Below are 19,891 nucleotides of genomic sequence, written 5' to 3'. Positions count from 1 at the left end.
TTTGACCCCTATGACAATCATTAAGTGTTGTACCACATGATTCTTGACAAATGTATATTTTATTTTATGTACGCTGAGAGCATCTGCACCAAGACAAATTCCTTGTGTGTTCAATCACACTTGGCCAATAAAAAATCTATCTATCTATCTATCTATCTATCTATCTATCTATCTATCTATCTATCTATCTATCTATTGAAATAAATAAATAAATAGGTTTGTTAGGATCCAACCTATATTTATTTATTTATTTATTTATTTATTGGATTTGTATGCCGCCCCTCTCCAGAGACTCGGGGCGGCTAACAGCGACAATAAAACAGTGTACAATAGTAATTTGGTATTGATGATTAAAAATAAATTAATATAGAAACCAAACATACATACATACATACCATGCATAGAATTGTAAAGGCCTAGGGGGAAAGAGGATCTCAATTCCCCCATGCCTGGCGGCAGAGGTGGGTTTTAAGTTGTTTACGAAAGGCAAGGAGGGTGGGGGCAGTTCTAATCTCTGGGGGGAGTTGGTTCCAGAGGGCCGGGGCCACCACAGAGAAGGCTCTTCCCCTGGGTCCCGCCAGGCGACATTGCTTAGTTGATGGGACCCGGAGAAGATCCACTCTGTGGGACCTAACTGGTCGCTGGGATTCATGCAGCAGAAGGTGGTCCCTGAGGTAATCTGGTCCGGTGCCATGAAGGGCTTTATAGGTCATAACCAACATTTTGAATTGTGACCGGAAACTGATCGGCAACCAATGCAGATTGCGGAGTGTTGGTGTGACATGGGCATATTTGGGAAAGCCCATGATTGCTCTCGCAGCTGCATTCTGCACGATCTGCACAATATGTAATTGTGTGGATATCCCATTTCATATCAATAACCAATTTGGTTTTTTTTTTCTTAAGGGTCATAAGGGTGAAGGAGGCAAAACCGGTACTCCGGGCCATAAGGTGAGAAGGAGAGGTTATCAAGTCCTTTCTGAATTCCACAAGTTCTTATAGGACATATTTGCTGGTAACATGTTTTTTTCCATTCCTTTATCCTCAAATAAAGCTTGTCACAGATTGTTTTTGGAATTCTCATAAGGCTCTAGTTAATTTTTGACACCAGACACTAGAAATCTTTTGGGTTCATTGACATATTAGGAATAAGCCAGTAATCCTCGATTTTTCACAATTGAGCCCAAAATTTTTTTTGCTAAGTGAGATACTTGTTAAGTGAGTTTTGCCACAGTTTACCACTCTTCTTCCCACTGTTGTTAACTGAATCACTGCAGATGTTCAGTTACTGACATGGCTATTAAGTGAATCTGGCTTCCCTATTGACTTTCCTTGTGAGAAGATTACAAAAGCCAGTTGGCAAGTGCCCAAATTTTTATCATGTGACCCCGGGGATGATGCAACAGTTGTAAGCGTGAAAAAAGGTCATAAGTCACAGTGCCATTATAACTTTGAATGGTCACTAAATTAATTCTAAGTTGAGGACTACCTGTGCTGACAATGTGTACATAGATTCTCATAAATAGCTGTCATGGTAAGTAGGTGATCTGTCACAACATGCCTCTTTTTATCACAAAATAGACTGATGTGCTCCCCTCCTTCAAAACTTAGACCCCATCCCCTCCTTCAGAATGTTCTGTGCCAGAGACCCAACTTACTTTTGGGGTACCTGGGTGCTTTTGCTTGCTGCTAAGTAAACAAAGTTAATCACCCTTATCTTTATTTTTAAAACAAAAAATGATGGTAGACAAAAAGAAGCTGTGACGTTCCTTCAATATACCAGGGTGAGCCCTTTTTCATGGTTCTCCATTGTTTTATTTCCAATTAAGAGATTTTGTTTTAAGGATGGTAATGCAGAGAGCCTGACTGAACCATTGGACACATTTTCCATTGTAACTAGATGAGAGACTTCAGTCCTGTTACTTTTTGCCCTGGAGCATCGTTTGTGTGATTTCAGAGAGGAGGATTTAGCTACAATTTCTTACCTCTCACTTGCATCCACAAAATGAGATTATTTTATTAGCTGAATTTTTAAAAGAGTTTTGAATCCAAGTCTATATGTTTAATTTTAAAAGAGTACAGTATATTTTCCCCCTCTTAATCTTGCAGAGTGAATTTTTCTTGCTGGAAAAAATAATACTTCAAGCTGTTAAATGCCAAGATGAAAAAGATAATTTGTAACTGTAGTTGCTTGGAAACTTTGTGTTTTTTAAAAGTGTACATTTTAATGTAAGTAAACTTAACTATGTGTCAGTAGAAACAGTACATTTTCACAATAACTCATTATGTGTTTTACAATTTTGCTTCCAAAAGGGATCTATGGGATTTAAAGGAGATAAAGGAGAGGTACGTGCTGTTTTTTGTTTTATAATCATTTCTTTTCTGTTTTTCTGAGTATTTCAACTGCTAGTTTGAGCATGGATTTTATGTTGCATTATGTAAATTTGTCACTTTGATTTTGATTAGTATAATTGTAACTTAAACTTAGAGCCTAAATAGTTGTGTGGTGTGTTCAATTGCTACAGTCTACCCTAGAATTCCCAACTAGTGTGGCCAGTAAACAACATTCTTACTGGGAATTCTGGGAACGGTAATTAAAACCTTTCAAGAAGGTTTTGATTTATTAGTCTCCTTAAGTTTGATCTTGTGGACACACCTTGGCTCACAAAGAAGAGATTTACCTTTGTCTCCTGGGATGCTTTTTCATTTTCCAATTTACACTATTTTGGTATTGCCTTGCAAGAATTAGCCAAGCCCTATTCTGCTTAACTTTCTGGCTTAGAAAAGGCCACCTAACCCCATTAATTATTCTCAGAAAAAAGAATGATAAATAATTGGTTTTCTTTAGTTTCAACTACATTGCAAATTTATTTAGCAAGCACATTTCTTTCCCTTTGATTTTATATGTCTTTTTGTAGAAAAGATTTGTATCTCCTTTGTAGTTTTTATATCAATTTTGAATTTATTTTGATTTATTTTGATTTATAAGTAACTTATCTCCTGACGGACTCATTTTTCATATTTTTTTAAAAAATCTCTATTTACATTCAACTTTAGTTATTGTACAGTACTTTGAGTCTTATTCTTTCTTCTAAGAAGCACAGGGCTTGGATCATCTTATGCTTCCCCCCTTTTTAGTTTATTCTTCTGACCCAGTTGGTAGATTTAAATATTTGAGAAAATTTGACTAGTGGAGAAGCAATCTCCTCACAGCTAGACCAAAGTGTAAAATAATGCATTTGGGGAAAAGGAATCCTCATTGTATTGGCAGTTCTGTGCTAGCAAATACTTCAGAAGAAAAGGATTTAGGGGTAGTGATTTCTGACAGTCTCAAAATGGGTGAACAGTGCAGTCAGGCGGTAGGGAAAGCAAGTAGGATGCTTGGCTGCATAGCTAGAGGTACAACAAGCAGGAAGAGGGAGATTATGATCCCGCTATATAGAATGCTGGTGAGACCACATTTGGAATACTGTGTTCAGTTCTGGAGACCTCACCTACAAAAAGATATTGACAAAATTGAACGGGTCCAAAGACGGGCTACAAGAATGGTGGAAGGTCTTAAGCATAAAACGTATCAAGAAAGACTTAATGAACTCAATCTGTATAGTCTGGAGGACAGAAGGAAAAGGGGGGACATGATCGAAACATTTAAATATATTAAAGGGTTAAATAAGGTCCAGGAGGGAAGTGTTTTTAATAGGAAAGTGAACACAAGAACAAGGGGACACAATCTGAAGTTAGTTGGGGGAAAGATCAAAAGCAACATGAGGAAATATTATTTTACTGAAAGAGTAGTAGATCCTTGGAACAAACTTCCAGCAGACGTGGTAGATAAATCCACAGTAACTGAATTTAAACATGCCTGGGATAAACATATATCCATCCTAAGATAAAATACAGAAAATAGTATAAGGGCAGACTAGATGGACCACGAGGTCTTTTTCTGCCGTCAGACTTCTATGTTTCTAAAGCTACAAGTATACCTTATTAATGAATGCCTTGCAGGTATGTTAAATCTACTGTTTTAATTTACAAAATTTATAATTGTTTTACTTAATTTTCTTTTTCTATATTATATTATATGAATAGGATAAGAGGTTTTTTTATCCCAATCACAAGATTAGCATTTTTATACACTTTAAAGGTGGGTTCCTACTGGTGCGGTCTGGTGTGCTGCTTCGGTAGTGGCCTACCAATTGCGCAATTTTCTTGTGACAACTCCAATGCTGTCTTTGCATGCCGCCATATTTTTCCCCCTAATTTTGGGTGATTTTTCGACTCTCTGATCATGCACAGAAGAAAAATTGTTCCATGGCGCATGCACGGAAGCAAGATCGCACTAGGGGACACACACACGTGAAATGTCACGATGCACATGCAGCACACCGGTAGGAAGTTGAGAGGAACCTGCCCAGGATTTTAAACTACCTGAGCCAGAAGTTGAGGGTTGGCACTAAAGGTCATGAATAGGAGGTTCTTTTAGAGTGAGTATTGCCAACATTTTCAGACTTTTTTGCTTTTCGAAGTTAGCATTTTGTCAGAATTTGAAAAATTCAAAAATCTACTAATAAATAGCCAGGCAGAAAGAATGGCCTATGCCAGAATGTCACAATCTATAGTAAATTGTGCTTAGCTACCACCCCGATTGTTATTTTAGTTTAACATGACATTATCTGAGACTGTCAGAAGACAAAAGAAAGGAACATTTTATGAGACAAATGATTTCAGTTTGTTAAGGACCATCTCAGATCTGCAGATTTGTCTGTGGCTTTGGAATTATTTCATTTTGCAAGGAAGTTATAACAGGATTAGGATGTGCTCCTAATCACCGTCACAATAGTAAAAGAAAACAGGGCTGCCAAGCGTTTGTTCCATTGCGGTTGAGGTGGATTTGGCTTTCTATTTTTTTAAAAATAGATCACTCTTGACTGATTTTCCAGCATAGGCTTAACTGTATTTTGGAGCCATTGAAATATATGAACTGAAGTGCACTCAAGATCTGATTAGATTGCACTAGGAGTGACCTCTTGTAAGAAGAAGCGCTGAGGGTTCAAAATGTTGACTCCTATGCTTGCATATCATTCAGTGGATCCCCCCCCCCAATTCCCAACCAAGTCTCCAATTCCCAATTCCTCCCAATTATGAGGAGGAAACAAATAGGAAAAGGCTGATTTAATAGTTATGTCAGTTAACTATCTTGAAAACAGTTTACTTTGCTTCTCTCTTTTTTTATATCACCTATGACTTTGGAATTTCATATTTTTCAGTTTTAATAACAATCTAAGCAGCATTTCAGCTATTTACCATAAAATTACTATTATTTTTCTCATCGTTCCTATCACCCAATTCCTCCCACTTATGACTGTATGACCATAACTTGCAGCTTCTATCCTTACGATTTATATTAATATTGATTGTTTCCTGATTGCTTATTTGTACCGTATGACAATCAGTAAGTGTTGTACCTCATGATTCTTGACAAATGTATCTTTTCTTTTATGTACACTGAGAACATATGCACCAAAGACAAATTCCTTGTGCGTGCAATCACACTTGACCAATAAAGAATTCTATTCTATTCTGTTCTAAAAGAGTGAGGGGGGAGAAAAGATTATTCTTGCTTTGGACTTTAACTTTTGTGTAAAGCATTAGACAACCTATGCCCCATTGGGTCATCATGTCAGGGATGTTTCCTTACTTAAACAGAGAAGCAGAATGATCCCACATGGGCAAAACAGTTGCATGGGAGCCAGGGGTTGGTTCTGGATTCTCCCACGCCCAGGGACGTGCCATGCATGCATGCACATATTTTGTGCACATGCATGTGCAGTACTTAAAAAAAGCTCTGAGCATGTGCAGAAGCAAAAAGCAAGATGGGAGCTCCTATGGCGCCAGCGAGAGAACTGCCTCAGGGACATGGCAGGCCTGGGTCACTGCCAGTTCCAGCAACCGAGGCTGCCAAATTATTACTGGTTCTATAGAACCATCTGGTAGAAACGCACCTCTGTTGGGAGCAACTTCTGAGTTTCTGCCAGCTTCCCCATTGAGTTTCCTTGCAGGAAACTGGCAGGGAGCATCAAACATCCTTCCTTCCTTCTTCCTGCCTGCCTGCCTGCTTGCCAGATTCTCCATTTATTTTGTTTGTGGGAAGTTTGCAAGGAAAAAATCAGTGGGGAAGCCAGTAGAAAGTTGCAAATCCAAGGCCAGCAGTCAGCTAAGTAGCTGATGCTGGGTAGGGAAGGGAGTGACAGGGTGTGCGAGATCAGGAATGATATGTAGGGCTGTGCAAGAGGGGCCATGTGAATCTGTTAAGGCATGTGCAAAGTGATGTGGCTCAGGAAGGATGTGTAGGGATGTAGAAGAGATGCCACATAGATTGGCAAAAGTTCAGAGAGGGTGATATATGGGGGTATGTAAGAGGTGCTTGTTGTAGCTGGTCCATGTCCTGCTCAGCTGATCACGGATTTTGAGGATCAAGAGACGGATGCGTATTGGTATCTTGGGCCAGTGTTCTTGACACCTAAGTCTGAGAGCGAAGAGGATGAGGAGTTAGAGATTGGAAAACAACTAGAGACTATGGCACCTGCAGAGTTGGTGTTGAATGAGAGTGAAGAGCATGAGGATGAATCAGAGGATGAGGATGAGCCCCTGTTAGACGCAAGAGTGAGAAGAAGTATTAGCAGGCAAGAGTATCTGAGGAGAAAAGGGTCTGTATGTTAGTAGCTCTATGGAACACTTGATCACACCTTGGGATTATATAAGGGAAACTCTTGTGAGAAATCAGTGTGATGGACAATGTTCCCATAATGGCCAGGTGTGAGCTCTGGAGTCTAAAGAGCATTTCTACCTCAAGACAGCTTTAAAATCATACAACCTGCTTGTTCAGAGATGTTACAGAGAAGTATGAGTTGGTTGATTGACAGAATCACTTCAAAGAGAATTTCTTAATGAGTTTTTGGATTCCAGCCCAGGACTGTTCTTATCTGACAGTCATTAGTCTGGGAACACTGCCAGAATGGACTAAAGCTCCCTTTGAGTATTAACCATTTTATATCTTGACGTTTTTTTAAAACAATATGAACCGAGGTGGCGCAGTCGGTAGAGTGCAGTACTGCAGGCCACTAAAGCTGACTGCTAGATCTGCAGGTCAGCAGTTCAAATCTCATCACTGGCTCAAGGTTGACTTAGCCTTCCATCCTTCCAAGGTGGGTAAAATGAGGACCTGGATTGTGGGGGCAATATGCTGGCTCTGTTAAAAAAAGTGCTATTGCTAACATGTTGTAAGCCACCCTGAGTCTAAGGAGAAGGGCGGCAAAATAAAATTGAATAAATAAATAATATACCTTATGCTATACTGCCCGTGGAGTGTGTGGCTCATCTAGATAGAACAGTGCCATGATTGGGAAGGGTGTACAGGAAGCAGAGGCAGTTGGGGAACTCATGGGGTAATATGGACTGGGAAGGGTCCTTTCTTCTTTCCCTTTCCAGCAGGCATGTAAGTGGCTGCTGTTGGGTGACAGAGATAGTAATTGCGAGAACAACTGGAAAACTGTCACAGAATAATTAAAGTGAGCATCATGTGACCTCAACAGCAGCTTGGCAGAGTCAAAGCAGCAGCAGCTTAGCAGCACTGCAGTAGCTGCAATCTTCCCAAATTTCATTCCCTCCCAAGTCATGGATCCCAGGTTTTGTACAGAGAGTCTAAGTTCAGTCATTTGTGATATCTTAGTTCAATAATTGTTGCTCTCTGATGTACACTGTTACATGCAATTAAAAGGTTATAAAAATTAGAGTTTTAATACTATGTAGGTAAATGTTAAGATTAAGAATGTAGCAATGAATAGCATGACTGATTCATAACAGTATGTCGTGGTTGTACTTTATTTGTGAAATTGCCACACACATTGCTGAGAATGTTAATATGCTGGTAGCAAACTCTGCTGTTGCTTAGTACTGTTTTTTTGTGGATTTCAGATAGGTGAGAAAGGAAATCCTGGCTTCCATGGCATTCCTGGTCAGAAGGGAGAACCAGGAGTGAACGGCTTGATGGGTTCTCCAGGATCACGGGGAACACAAGGAGAGAGGGGGTTTCCAGGAATCCCTGGATCAGATGGAAAACCTGTGCGTTTATCAGTTGATGGGTTTAAAATAATAAAATACTGTTCATTTCATGGTACAATCAATGTGCATAAACTTTCTAAAATACCTTTGTTCAATGCAGGGAAGAGGTTTCTCAGAAGAATTTATTCGGCAAGTTTGTGCAGATGTGCTGCGAAGTGAGTCCCCTGTCAACAGAACTGGTTTTCAGTAGAGGCAGTCAAGGCAATCTGTTTTGAGATCAAGAACACTCTTTAAATTTTAGGAAGTGTCAAGGCACCCTGAAAATTGGTTGCCATTGGGCATGGCCATTCATAAGAACAACACAATCACATAACCAAAGGGATAGCTTGTTCCACACTTTCAAAAACAAGCCATGCCCAAATAAAATTAACTACTTAATTTAAAAATGTCTCATCTCTAATATCAAATTTCTCCTTTCCAGTCTATAAGTATGCAGCCTTATCAGTGAAGGGCTACCAAAATTTTTACTACCACACTATGGGCATGGCTTATGCAGGATGCCCTGCATTTTCTTTCAACATATTTCAGTGCAAATTGGGTGCTCTGGGGTGGAGCTCCATTTTTGCTACCACTCTGCATCCTCCCCCCCCCAGTCCGGGCAGCAGCCCACCCCTGAATCTTATGATACCCATCCTATTCATGTCTTAACTGATCAATTATAGCCCTAATTGGCATATTTGTTTTTTAAAAAAATGAATAACTGATTTAGTGAGCTCCTATTCGTAAATGAATTGTTTCCCCACCTTTGGATAAATGCATTATGGCTTACCAGTTGATAGTCACCATAATTTTCTAAGTGCCTCGCCACTTTAATACAGATGCATTTATTTATTTATTTATTTGTTTGATTTGATTTGTATGCCGCCCCTCTCCGTAGACTCGGGGCGGATATCTGAAATAAGGATACTATTGTCCTATCATGCTTGATCCTTAGGGCTGTTATTGAAGCACAGGACTTGTGTAGAGTAGCTGCTCATTCTCCCAGTCTCCTGATATTTTTTGACTGGTTTCAATGATGACTTTGCTGCTTCCCCACATTTCTTTTGTTTGCTGCTTTGTTGTGGGCAAAAATTAATGAAAATGAAAATGTTTAATCTAGATCTTTTGAACCTCATGAAGTTCAAAAAATCTAGATGGAATATATTTTAGACTACCTATTAAAGAAGTGCTAGCCACTAAGTGGGAACTGTTGAGGATTCTTGTGATGGCACAGTTTAGAGGGCCAAATTGATGGGTCACACTCCAGGTTCGTGGCATACTAGTCCTAGTTTTTCAGGATGGAGAAAAGGATTGTGGAAAATATATTTTGAAGTGAAGTGTGCTGTGCATAAAGCTTTCTTGCCAAAATTGAGAAACTTAAAATTGTTTAGCTGATCTAGATCTAAATTTAACCCCCAAAGGTTGAGGTCAATAGATATTATGCCTTGATAATGAGATGTTTATATTTGATCTAAATATTTGTTGTCTGAATTCTTCTTAGCCCAGTTGCCTACTGTACTTAGGGAAAGAAGGTTTCAGCATTGTGATCATTGCCAATCTCACGATGCCATCTCTGGACCTCCTGGTCCACCAGGCCCAACTGGTCCACAAGGTCCTCGAGGTTTTCCTGGTTTGCCAGGAAATGATGGGGCTCCAGGTCTGGCAGGAGTTCCTGGGAGTCCTGGATCTCGTGGCATAAAAGGTAATTGTATGCGTTCCAAACCCATTTCTGTTTGTAATCTGTTCCGTTTCTAATCTATTTTGGATCAGGCAACTTTCTCCAATTCATTGCTGTCCGGATGTGTTAGACTAATAATTAGACCGCTACTCCATCCTGATATTTTATAAATGGATGAAGGTTGCCAAATTCCTCCTCACCAAAGTATTTCTCCTATACACTTTGTGTGTGAATATTTTTTTGAAAAGAGAAATAGCTATTTTAATGATTTCCTAGCGAAGAGCATTGCTTCTTCTGAGGCACAGAGCCTGCTGGTAGTTTTAGGCAAAGGAAATGTTAAAATTACAAGGGATACATGAAATTACTTACTGTAGTTCCTACTCCTAGATAGGAACTAATCCAGACTCACATGCACCTGAAAGATTAATCCAAGTGACATTTATTACTATTTACAAAGGATTGGTGCTGCACTGGCTGCAGATCGGTTTCTGGTCACAATTCAAAGTGTTGGTAATGACCTTTAAAGCCCTACATGGCATTGGGCCAGAATACATCCGGAACCGCCTTCTACCGCACGAATCCCAGCGGCCGATAAGGTCCCACAGAGTTGGCCTTCTCCGGGTCCCGTCGACCAAACAATGTCGTTTGGTGGGCCCCAGGGGAAGAGCCTTCTCTGTGGCAGCCCCGGCCCTCTGGAATCAACTCCCCCCAGAGATTAGAACGGCCCCCACCCTCCTTGACTTTCGCAAATTACTCAAGACCCACCTTTGTCGCCAGGCATGGGGGAGTTAGGATATTCCTTCCCCTAGGCCATTACAAGTTATGTATGGTATGTTTGTGTGTATGTTTGGTTTTTATAATAAGGGTTTTTAGTTGTTTTATTAAATTGGATTGTTACATGTTGTTTTTTATCATTGTTGTTAGCCGCCACGAGTCTGCGGAGAGGGGCGGCATACAAATAAATAAATGAATGAATGAATGAATGAATGAATGAATAAATAAATAAATAAATAAATTGTGGTAAAGTATCACAGCAGGTTAATGTATGCAAATGAGTGTAAAAGCAAAGATTTGGTTGGGACTTAAAGGAGATATGGATGGATGGATGGATGGATGGACAGATGGGCAGGCAGATAGATAGACAGACACAGACAGCAAGAGAGCACTGATCAAGTTGTATCACAACTGAAATCTCACTTGGCGGTTCCCCTTCATTCTTTGAATCGCCAAAATAGATTCTTGGCTTGACTCTCTGATTATTTCAGTGACGTGTGATAGAGAAATGCTGGGCTAAAAAACAAGGTAATCAAACATAGCCCATCAGCACCATGTTACCTGAAAAGGGGTGGGGGTGTTATAAAATAAAATAATGAGGAAGAATTATCCTTAAGATTTTTTATTAATATTGTTTCCTCATTGCTTATTTGACCCTTTTGATAATCATTAAATGTTGTACCTCATGATTCTTGACAAATATCTTTTCTTTTATGTACACTGAGAGCATATGCACCCAAAAAAAATCCTTGTGTGTCCAGTCACACTTGGCCAATAATAAAGAATTCTATTTAATTCTAATTGCCTTAGGCCACTGGTGGCAAAACTTTCAGTGTGTCAGAAATTCAAAAAATGCCTCACTTGACGCTGCTGGTATGTCATTCCTCCCTCCCTGAACAAAAGAGAAAGAGTTGTCTATCTCTCTCTCCCTTCCCTCCATCTAGACTGCCCTGAACAACCTCACTGGGGGCAGCACTGGGGTTGGGCCTGAAGTGAAGGCCTGGGCCTCGATTTCAGCCCTGGTGCTACCACTGCCACTCCAAAAGGCCTGGGCCTCACTTGCTTTGGGAAATGGTGCAATTGCCCACACATCTCAGCACTCCCTGGGATTGCTTTCCTTCAACCGGCCTTCTCTTTCTATTGACAGGCCCTGCGGCCTACCTGAGGCTGCTCCAACTAGCCCAAGGCCTTTGTTCTTGAAGTGTTTTCAGAGAATGCTCTTCTGTTGTACCCAAGGGGTGTGCATAAGCGCACCATTGTGTCTACTGTCCCTGTCCTATTGTCTTCTTTTACCATTATTTACTACTTATGTTATGCTTATACAAACTACAATCCTATACTTGTTCAACTAAACAAACAAACAAACAAACAAACAAACAAACAAACAAAATGAGTCCTAGCTTGGCGCCAAAGCCAATTAAGACACGACGAATGACATTTCCAACTTCTTTTATTAGACTACTCCAGCAAAAGGGTCCCAGCCTCAAAGGAGCCGAGACTTTGAACAATGCACAAGCACAAATTTTATACTGTTATGATTAAGGAAGTTAAAACTCTAAGAATGAATGTTTCTTTTGATTTGATTTTTCTACTTTACCTTCCTTCTTCATATATCACATGTTTATGTTAATAAGTTTTCTTATCCAAAGAGGTGTGTCCTTTACTATTACAATAAACTAGAAGTTATCAACATTTATATATCTACGTACCTTTGCTAGCATTCTTCTATCACAGTGGTTCTCAACCTGGGGGTTGCATAAGACCATGGGAAAAGACAAATTTCCCATGGTGTTAGAAACTAAAGCCTTGGAACATTTTTTTTACAATCTGACCAATCAGGTGTTTACAGTGGGGGTGTCCCTCTGACCCTCTTGCCAATCAACTTAAAGCTCTGTTGGGAGAATTGGTGCTAGACTTATGGTTGGGGGTCACCACAATATGTGGAACTCACAACACGAGTTTTGGAGAGGGGGGGCATAGAAATCCAATAAATAAATAAACTGTATTAAGGAGTTGCAGAATTAGAAAGGTTGGGAACCACTGTTCTAGCGTGTCCTTAATTACAACTTTTTTGTTGCTAGGTAGTAGTGTCCCACCATTTGTTGATTCATCGCAGCTCCTTTAACAAACTTGCCTAATTCCAACCTGAGATTATCGCTTCCACAGCCTCTGCAGCCTCAAAAAGCCTCTCCAAGTCACGCCCTGTCCTCACATAATTTTTAGAGGGCCCGGAGGCTGCACAAGAATACACACTATTCTTGTGTGGTCTCCACAGCCTCCAAAAAAAAAAATCTAGTGAGAATGGGTGCACTATTGAGAATCATTGCTAGGTCTTGGTGAATACTAGCATATCACTCAAACCTCATGGGTTATGGTAGAATACGCAAAAATAACAAATGAAAGAGTGTGTTTAACAGGGAGGGCAAGTGTAGGGAGGATGCAAAATAAGTAATTAGATGGCTAGAAAAAGAATTCAAGGAAAGCTCTTAACTAAGCAAGGAGGGAAAAAAGGATCCAAGAATTAAGATTCTCTATTAATAAAGCCTGACAGAATGTTGATCTTTTTTTTGATAAAAAAGAAATGCTTAAAAAAAAGTATTTTGACAATAGTTTGATGGTACAGTACTGTCATTTTATTGGGTTAGGAATATTTATTGTTGATGATTTTAATATTTTTTTAATGCTGTAAGCCTCAGAGACTGTTCAAAGCAAGATGGGTGGACAATATGTAAGTAAATAAAATAAATAAATAGGCCACAGCCCTTGTCACACGGGACTAGGTCAGTCCTGAAGCAACTACTCTTCTTTGCTTTTCTTGATTATTGAGTCAGGATATCTTTCTTCCCTCAAAATCCCCCTACGGACCACCACCATCTAAATAGTTCACAGACCCAAAAGGTTCAGGTCCAATGGAGTTTTCTTTTGCCTACATTAGGGAATAGATACCTACATCAATAAGCCCGTGCTTTAAACATTGTTTTCATATTACAGTATTGCTAAAGCCATTGCCTAATCGTACATACTTAATTGTTTGCCCAAAGTTATGACAAGTTCATAACAGTAGTTTTCTAACGCAAAATGTAGGCCTGGGATTGGGTTATTTCGCAAACTCCCCCTTTAAAAAGTGGTTTCTTTGCCTCCTTAAGAAACGGAGTGGACATTTGAGTGCTTTAAACTGGGAGACTAGGAAAATTGCCACTTTTCCTTGAGGGTTGTCCTGAGCCAAGAAAGAGCAATTATGTGGAAAATGTCTGTCATAAATACAAGGCTAATGCAGTAGAAAAACTGCTTGCAATCTGCACAAAGCTTTTTGAACTCGTTATAATAATTAGCAGCAAAAAACTACCCTAAGCCCTACAGCAATAAACAGCAAACCAAAATAATAACACATCAGCAGTTAATTACTGAAGCAGTGCTCCCAGGTTATTGCCATTTTATTTAAAACTGTACACAGGTAGCCCTCCACTTATGACTATTTGTTTAGAGACCGTTCAAAGCTACAAGAGTTCCCAAAAGTGCAACATTTGATATAAGAATGGGAATTGAGACATTTGCATGGTGATATCATATATCTTGAGTTGCTTCCCTCTCATAGCAGACAACTAGGGCAATAAAAGAAAATGTATTTTCATAGGGAAGATAAAAAGTGCCAAAAGTTTTTTCTGAGTATCTTAAAGGACTGACACTCATTCTCATTCCTTATTTAACCAACATTACTATAAGCTGTTCCCCATTGACAATAGCTAAAGTATATCAACAATTAATCACTAAAGCATCGCTATTAGATTGTTGCCATTTTATTTACTGCTGTATAAGGGTAATCCTCAACCTACGACCACAATTGAACCCAAAATTTCTGTTGAAATTTTGCCTTATTTAATAATAATAATAATAATAATAATAATAATAATAATAATAATAATGATAATAATAATAATAATTTATTGCACTTGTATGCCGCCCCTCTCCGAAGACTCGGAGTGGTTCACAACCTTTCTTGCCACAGTTATACGAATCAGTGCAATTGTTAAGTTGGTAACACATTTGTTTAAGTGAATCTGGCTTCCTCATTGACTTTTCTTGTCAGAAGATCACAAAAAGTGATCACATGACTTCAGGACACTGCAACCATGCTAAGTTTCTGAATTCGGATCATGGGATCGTGGAGATGCTGCAAAAATGATCATAGGTCACTTTTTTCAGTGCCCTGGTAACTTCGAATGATCACTAAATGAATTGTTATAAGGTATGCTACATTATAATCTCCCTGCATAGGTAGTCCTCGACTTACAGGGTGCGTTCCAAAAGTAATGTAATTATTTTTTTTAAAGTAATTTATTGAACAGATTTGCACAAACACTTAAAATTCTTCAAAGTACTGTCCTTGGGCCTCTACACATTTTTTCCAGCGACACTGGCATGACCGGTACGCGCCCTGGAAGGCATCTTCTGGGACCTCTCACAAGGTCTTCATCATGACTGATTGGATCTCTTTTATGGACAAAAAATGTGCCTTGCCACAACGCGCAACGAGTCCGTGAGTTCCTGGTCAAACACCAGGTGCCAACGCTGCCCCACCCCCCTTATAGTCCTGACATCGTCCCAGCAGATTTCTTTGTGTTCCCAGCCCTGAAAGGAACCCATTTTTTGTCCATAGAAGAGATCCAATCAGCTGTGACGAAGACCTTGCGAGAGGTCCCCGAAGACACCTTCCAGGACATGTACCAGTCATGGCAGAGTTGCTGGAAAAAATGTGTAGAGGCCCAAGGACAGTACTTTGAAGAATGTTAAGTGTTTGTGCAAATTCAATAAATTACTTTTAAAAATAATTGCATTACTTTCGGAACACATCCTGCATTAACATTTGTTTAGGGACTCTTCAAAGTTACAAATGGCCTGAAAAAGTGACCGATCATTGCACTTAGAACTATTGCAGCATCCTTACAATTATGTGATCAACATTGGGGCAGTTGGTAATTAGTATATATTTAAGTCACATGTCCACTATGTTCCATCTTCCTAGTCAGCTTCCAACAAGCAAAGCCAATTAAGAAAGCTGGATGTGCCCAATGACTACCTGATTCTTTAGTATTTCACTTAACAACCACAATGAGAAAGAGACTTGGTAGAATTTGGCATAGGTCTCTTAACGACCACCTCAGTGACAGACGTTCCAATTGTGTTCATAAGTGAAGGACTACTTGAATCATTACAAAAGTTAATTTCCATCTTCCAATTTTAGCTACATGAATCAAAGATTTGTGCAGTAACTCTTCTTGCCTTTCTTCTGTTCATTTCTGCTACAGGGTTTCCTTTGTGGTACATGGATTTTTGTCATATAGCCATGAACTATCAACTTATTTGATAGCAAATCTATCAATGTAGTCAATTAAAACATGATGCTCAGAGTTACTGAGGCTGTTTCTTCTAAGGCTGCAGTTGAATGAAGTGCAAATGATGAAATATCCATTGTAAAAATATAGAATTATGTGCTCCGTCTGCTAACTTCCAGCGGGAAGTACAGCCAGGACACGGTATAGTAACCTACGGTAGAAATAAGTCTTAATATACACTGTTTGAGAATAAATTATCTCCTATACTTCCTATCTTGTAGGACTACCAGGAAAAAATGGAGCTAAAGGAAACCAAGGTATTGGAGTCCCCGGGATTCAAGGCCCTCAAGGACTTCCAGGTATTGTTTGGGAAGCCAGACATTTCTGTTGGTTTTTCTAGTAAATATAACCACTAATTTACTTCTGCAAATAGGTAGTCCTCAAGTTACAATATTTTATTCAGTGAACATTCAAAGTTATAGCAGCAGTGAAAAAATGATACTTATGCCTGGTCCCTAAAGTTAAAGTTGCAATGGTCACATGATCAAAATCCAGGCACTTTGCATCCATCTGCACTTATGACCACAGGGCACTTAAAGTCCTACCACCTGTCTATCTCAACCCCCCTCCCCAACTCTGCTCTTTTGGCTGCTCTACACAGTGGCACTCCTCAGTGGTAGAAACCTGGAAGCTTTAACAACAACAAAGTTGGAAGGGACCATGGAGGTCTTCTTCTCCAACCCCCTGCTTAAGCAGAAAACTCTACACTACTTCAGACAAATCGTTATCCAATATCTTCTTAAAAACCTCCAGTGTTGGAGCATTCACAACTTCTGTTCGGCTGATTAATTGTTCTAACTGTCAGGAAAATTCTCCATCGTTCTAAGTTACTTCTCTCCTTGTTTAGTTTCCATCCATTGCTTCTTGTTCTATCCTCAGCTGCTTTGGAGAATAGCCTGACTCCCTCTTCTTTGTGGCAACCCCTGAGATATTGGAACACTGCTATCATGTCTCCCCTGGTCTTTCTTTTCATTAAATTAGACATACCCAGTTCCTGCAATGGTTCTTAATATATTTTAGCCTCCAGTCCGCTAATCATTTTTGTTGCTCCTCTCTGCACTCTTTTTAGAGTCTTAACATCCATTTTACATCTGAATGCAGTGTGGCCTTACCAAGGCATTATAAAGCGGTATTGATTCTGTCCCTCTGTTAATGCAGCCTAGAATTGTGTTGGGCGATCTTGATTCTGTCCCTCTGTTAATGCAGCCTAGAATTGTGTTGGGTTTTTTGGAAGCTGCTGCACAGCTTTAAATATGCTGTTTCATATTTAAATGGTTGTCCACTAGGACTCCAAGATCCCTCTCACAGTTACTACTGTTGAGCAAAGCGTTACATATACTGTACCTGTGCATGTTGTTTTTCTTGCCTAAATGATGAATCTTACTTTTTCCGATATTGAATTTCATTTTGTTTGCTAGCACCCAATGCTCAATTCTGTCAAAATCCTTCTGTATCTTGAGCTTATCTTCTGGAGAGTTGGCTATTTCTGCCAGTTTGGTGTCATCTGCAAATTTGATGAGTTCCCCATCTATCCCCTTATCCAAGTAATTGATGAAGATGTTGAAAAGTACTGGGCCTAAAATAGAGCCTTGGGGTACTCCACTGCATAATGCCCTTCATGTAGATGCGGTTCAATTGAGCATTACCTGTTGAGTGTGGGAGGTTAGCCAGTTTTGAATCCATCTGGTGGTGTGGCTGTCCATGCCACATTTTTCTACTTTATCTGGTAGTAGGTTATGGTCTACTTTGTCAAATTCTTTACTGAAGTCCAAGTAAACCACATTGACAGCATTCCTCTGGTCCTTCCTTTAGTTTTCACTTTTTATACTTGTCCTTAGTAGTCTAAGCTTTAAGCCATTGCCTCAGAGCCCCTGCCTCAGAGTGCTGCCTCAGGCCCCTTACTTCAGCCCAGTACCCCAGAGCAAAAAGCAGCCCAATGGGCCTTCCATAAGTCTATCCAATGAGGCCTGTATGCACAGGGGGGGGAGGGCATTGGGTTATGGCTGTGGGCACATGTGCGTGCTATATCAGACGTGCGCACACCCTTTCGGCACCTGAGCCAAAAAGGTTCGCCATCACTGATCTATACATTCCGTATTTTGCCTAGGTCCTGAAGGCCCACCAGGAATAGGTAAAGAAGGACGCTCTGGACAACGTGGGGAGCCTGGGAAAGACGGAGAACGAGGAAGTCCTGGAATTCCCGGGCAAACTGGACAGCCTGGAATTTGTGACCCATCTCTGTGCTTCAGTGCAATCGTAGGACGAAATCCATTTAGAAAGGGACCAACTTATTAATCTGAGGTGGCAAACTAGCCTTGGTGCTTGCCCTTGATGATCTTTCAAGACTCAGGAAGAAAACTGGCAATAATTCCAATTCCTAGGAACTAACGTACCTCTTATGGTGTAAAATAATATGGTAAAAAATTCCCATATTCAGCGTATGGGACTTAGGGGCTCTGATCCAGTTGAATTTAGTTATCATAGAAAATAGCAACAGCAGTTTCTTCTCCTTATCTTAAATCAGGACTTCTTTTCAAATATGGTTCCCTCTCTGTATACCAGTTCTTTTCTCCAATGAGTTTAATTTGATAATTATGTTTGCCCAGTAGCACATGCTGGAATCTGGATTGGGCTCTCTGCACTTGGTAATCGAGTGTAAATCACTGTGAAGATTTTTCTATTCAGCTGGCATATACACGTCTTAATTAATTGCTGGTTGTTATTTCACATGTTGATGAATTTCCCCAATTTCTGTGTCTTTCATATTGAGAAAGACACAAACTATCTGCTTCTCAATGTTTAATTTATCATTGGGCAGTTAGATGCAATGTATTTTTATCTATACTGGCCTTAATGAATTTATGCAAAATATTCAATTATATGCTTCTATCCACAAGAAAAACATCTCTGGAAGCTTCTAAAATAGACTAAAATGTGCATTTAAAATATTGATTTCTCAGTGTAGTCTAGCAAAGGTTTTCTGTTGTTGAAAAGCAAATCTTCACAGACTAAAACATATTTAATCTGTTCATCCTGATTACAGAACGTGAGATTATAATTTTTTCTATAGAATTGCAAATGTCAAACAAAAAGTTTACAAGAGGCCTCTGATGCTTCTTTATAATTATAGACTCTGCAATGCTGCTTTTTTCCCAGTGTTTTTTTTGTAAAATGAGATGCATTCAAGAAATGTGTTGGCATCATAATCAACTTAGTTGTACAGTTTCCATCAGAATTTCTATCTGTGTTAAATATTAGTGCAAAGATTTCATGTAAACAGTATTTACTCAAAGCGTAAACTGCATTTAACTAGCTACAGTTGCTGGTTTTTCTGTCATTTGTAATATGCTTGACATTCAAGGTTAAATAAATTTTTGTTGAGTTTCTGGTAACAAAAGTAGTTTTATTGGGTCTTATTTCCATTTCATAGAACTGGAGAGTTCGGAGGGATATAGAGAAAAGTAACCCCTTGTTCATTGTTGGATCTATTAGTTCATGATGACAATCCAGCCACCGTTCTGAAAATCTCCAAGGAAGTATTGGGTTCCTTACCAGTACGGACCACTCTGTGCACTGGTAGTGACCGGTGAACGGCTGCGTCCTGGTGAGGTTTTGCTTCCCGTACATGTGGAGAAGCAAAATCTCACTGGGACACACCCACCCACCGGACACCTGGAACTGTACGCGCATCGCACCGGTAGCGGGGGTGAGTGGGAAACCCAGCCTGCTCCAAAGAAGAGGGAACATACCACTTCATATGGCAGACACTTCCACTGACTGACAGCTTGTACTTTCTGCCTGTCCTTTTGGGTTTTAACTCATCGGTTCTGATTTATCTTCTGGGGCAATAGAAAATAAGCCCTCTCCCTCTTCTATGAGGGTCGGCCAGAAAGTAATGCACCACATTTTTTTTCTTCAACAATTATTTATTGAACATAATGAAACA

At 39.7% G+C, this 19,891-nt stretch overlaps 1 protein-coding gene across 1 annotated transcript in view; it reads left to right on the top strand.

Moving 5' to 3' along the window:
* The window catches only part of COL21A1 (collagen type XXI alpha 1 chain), an 81,148-nt gene extending 61,806 nt beyond the window's left edge, over positions 1 to 19,342 (top strand). Inside the window, exons 23-29 of the mRNA XM_070738931.1 lie at positions 907 to 951; positions 2,314 to 2,346; positions 7,975 to 8,121; positions 8,222 to 8,276; positions 9,602 to 9,802; positions 16,167 to 16,244; positions 18,053 to 19,342. Of these exons, the coding sequence (XP_070595032.1) occupies positions 907 to 951; positions 2,314 to 2,346; positions 7,975 to 8,121; positions 8,222 to 8,276; positions 9,602 to 9,802; positions 16,167 to 16,244; positions 18,053 to 18,240 (747 nt within the window). The 3' untranslated portion in view covers positions 18,241 to 19,342. The remainder of the gene's footprint in view (positions 1 to 906; positions 952 to 2,313; positions 2,347 to 7,974; positions 8,122 to 8,221; positions 8,277 to 9,601; positions 9,803 to 16,166; positions 16,245 to 18,052) is intronic.
* Positions 19,343 to 19,891: the final 549 nt, after the last annotated feature.

Source organism: Erythrolamprus reginae, chromosome 1, assembly GCF_031021105.1.
Source record: "Erythrolamprus reginae isolate rEryReg1 chromosome 1, rEryReg1.hap1, whole genome shotgun sequence".
Taxonomy (NCBI): domain Eukaryota; kingdom Metazoa; phylum Chordata; class Lepidosauria; order Squamata; family Dipsadidae; genus Erythrolamprus; species Erythrolamprus reginae.
This window is presented reverse-complemented; position numbering and strand designations above follow the sequence as displayed.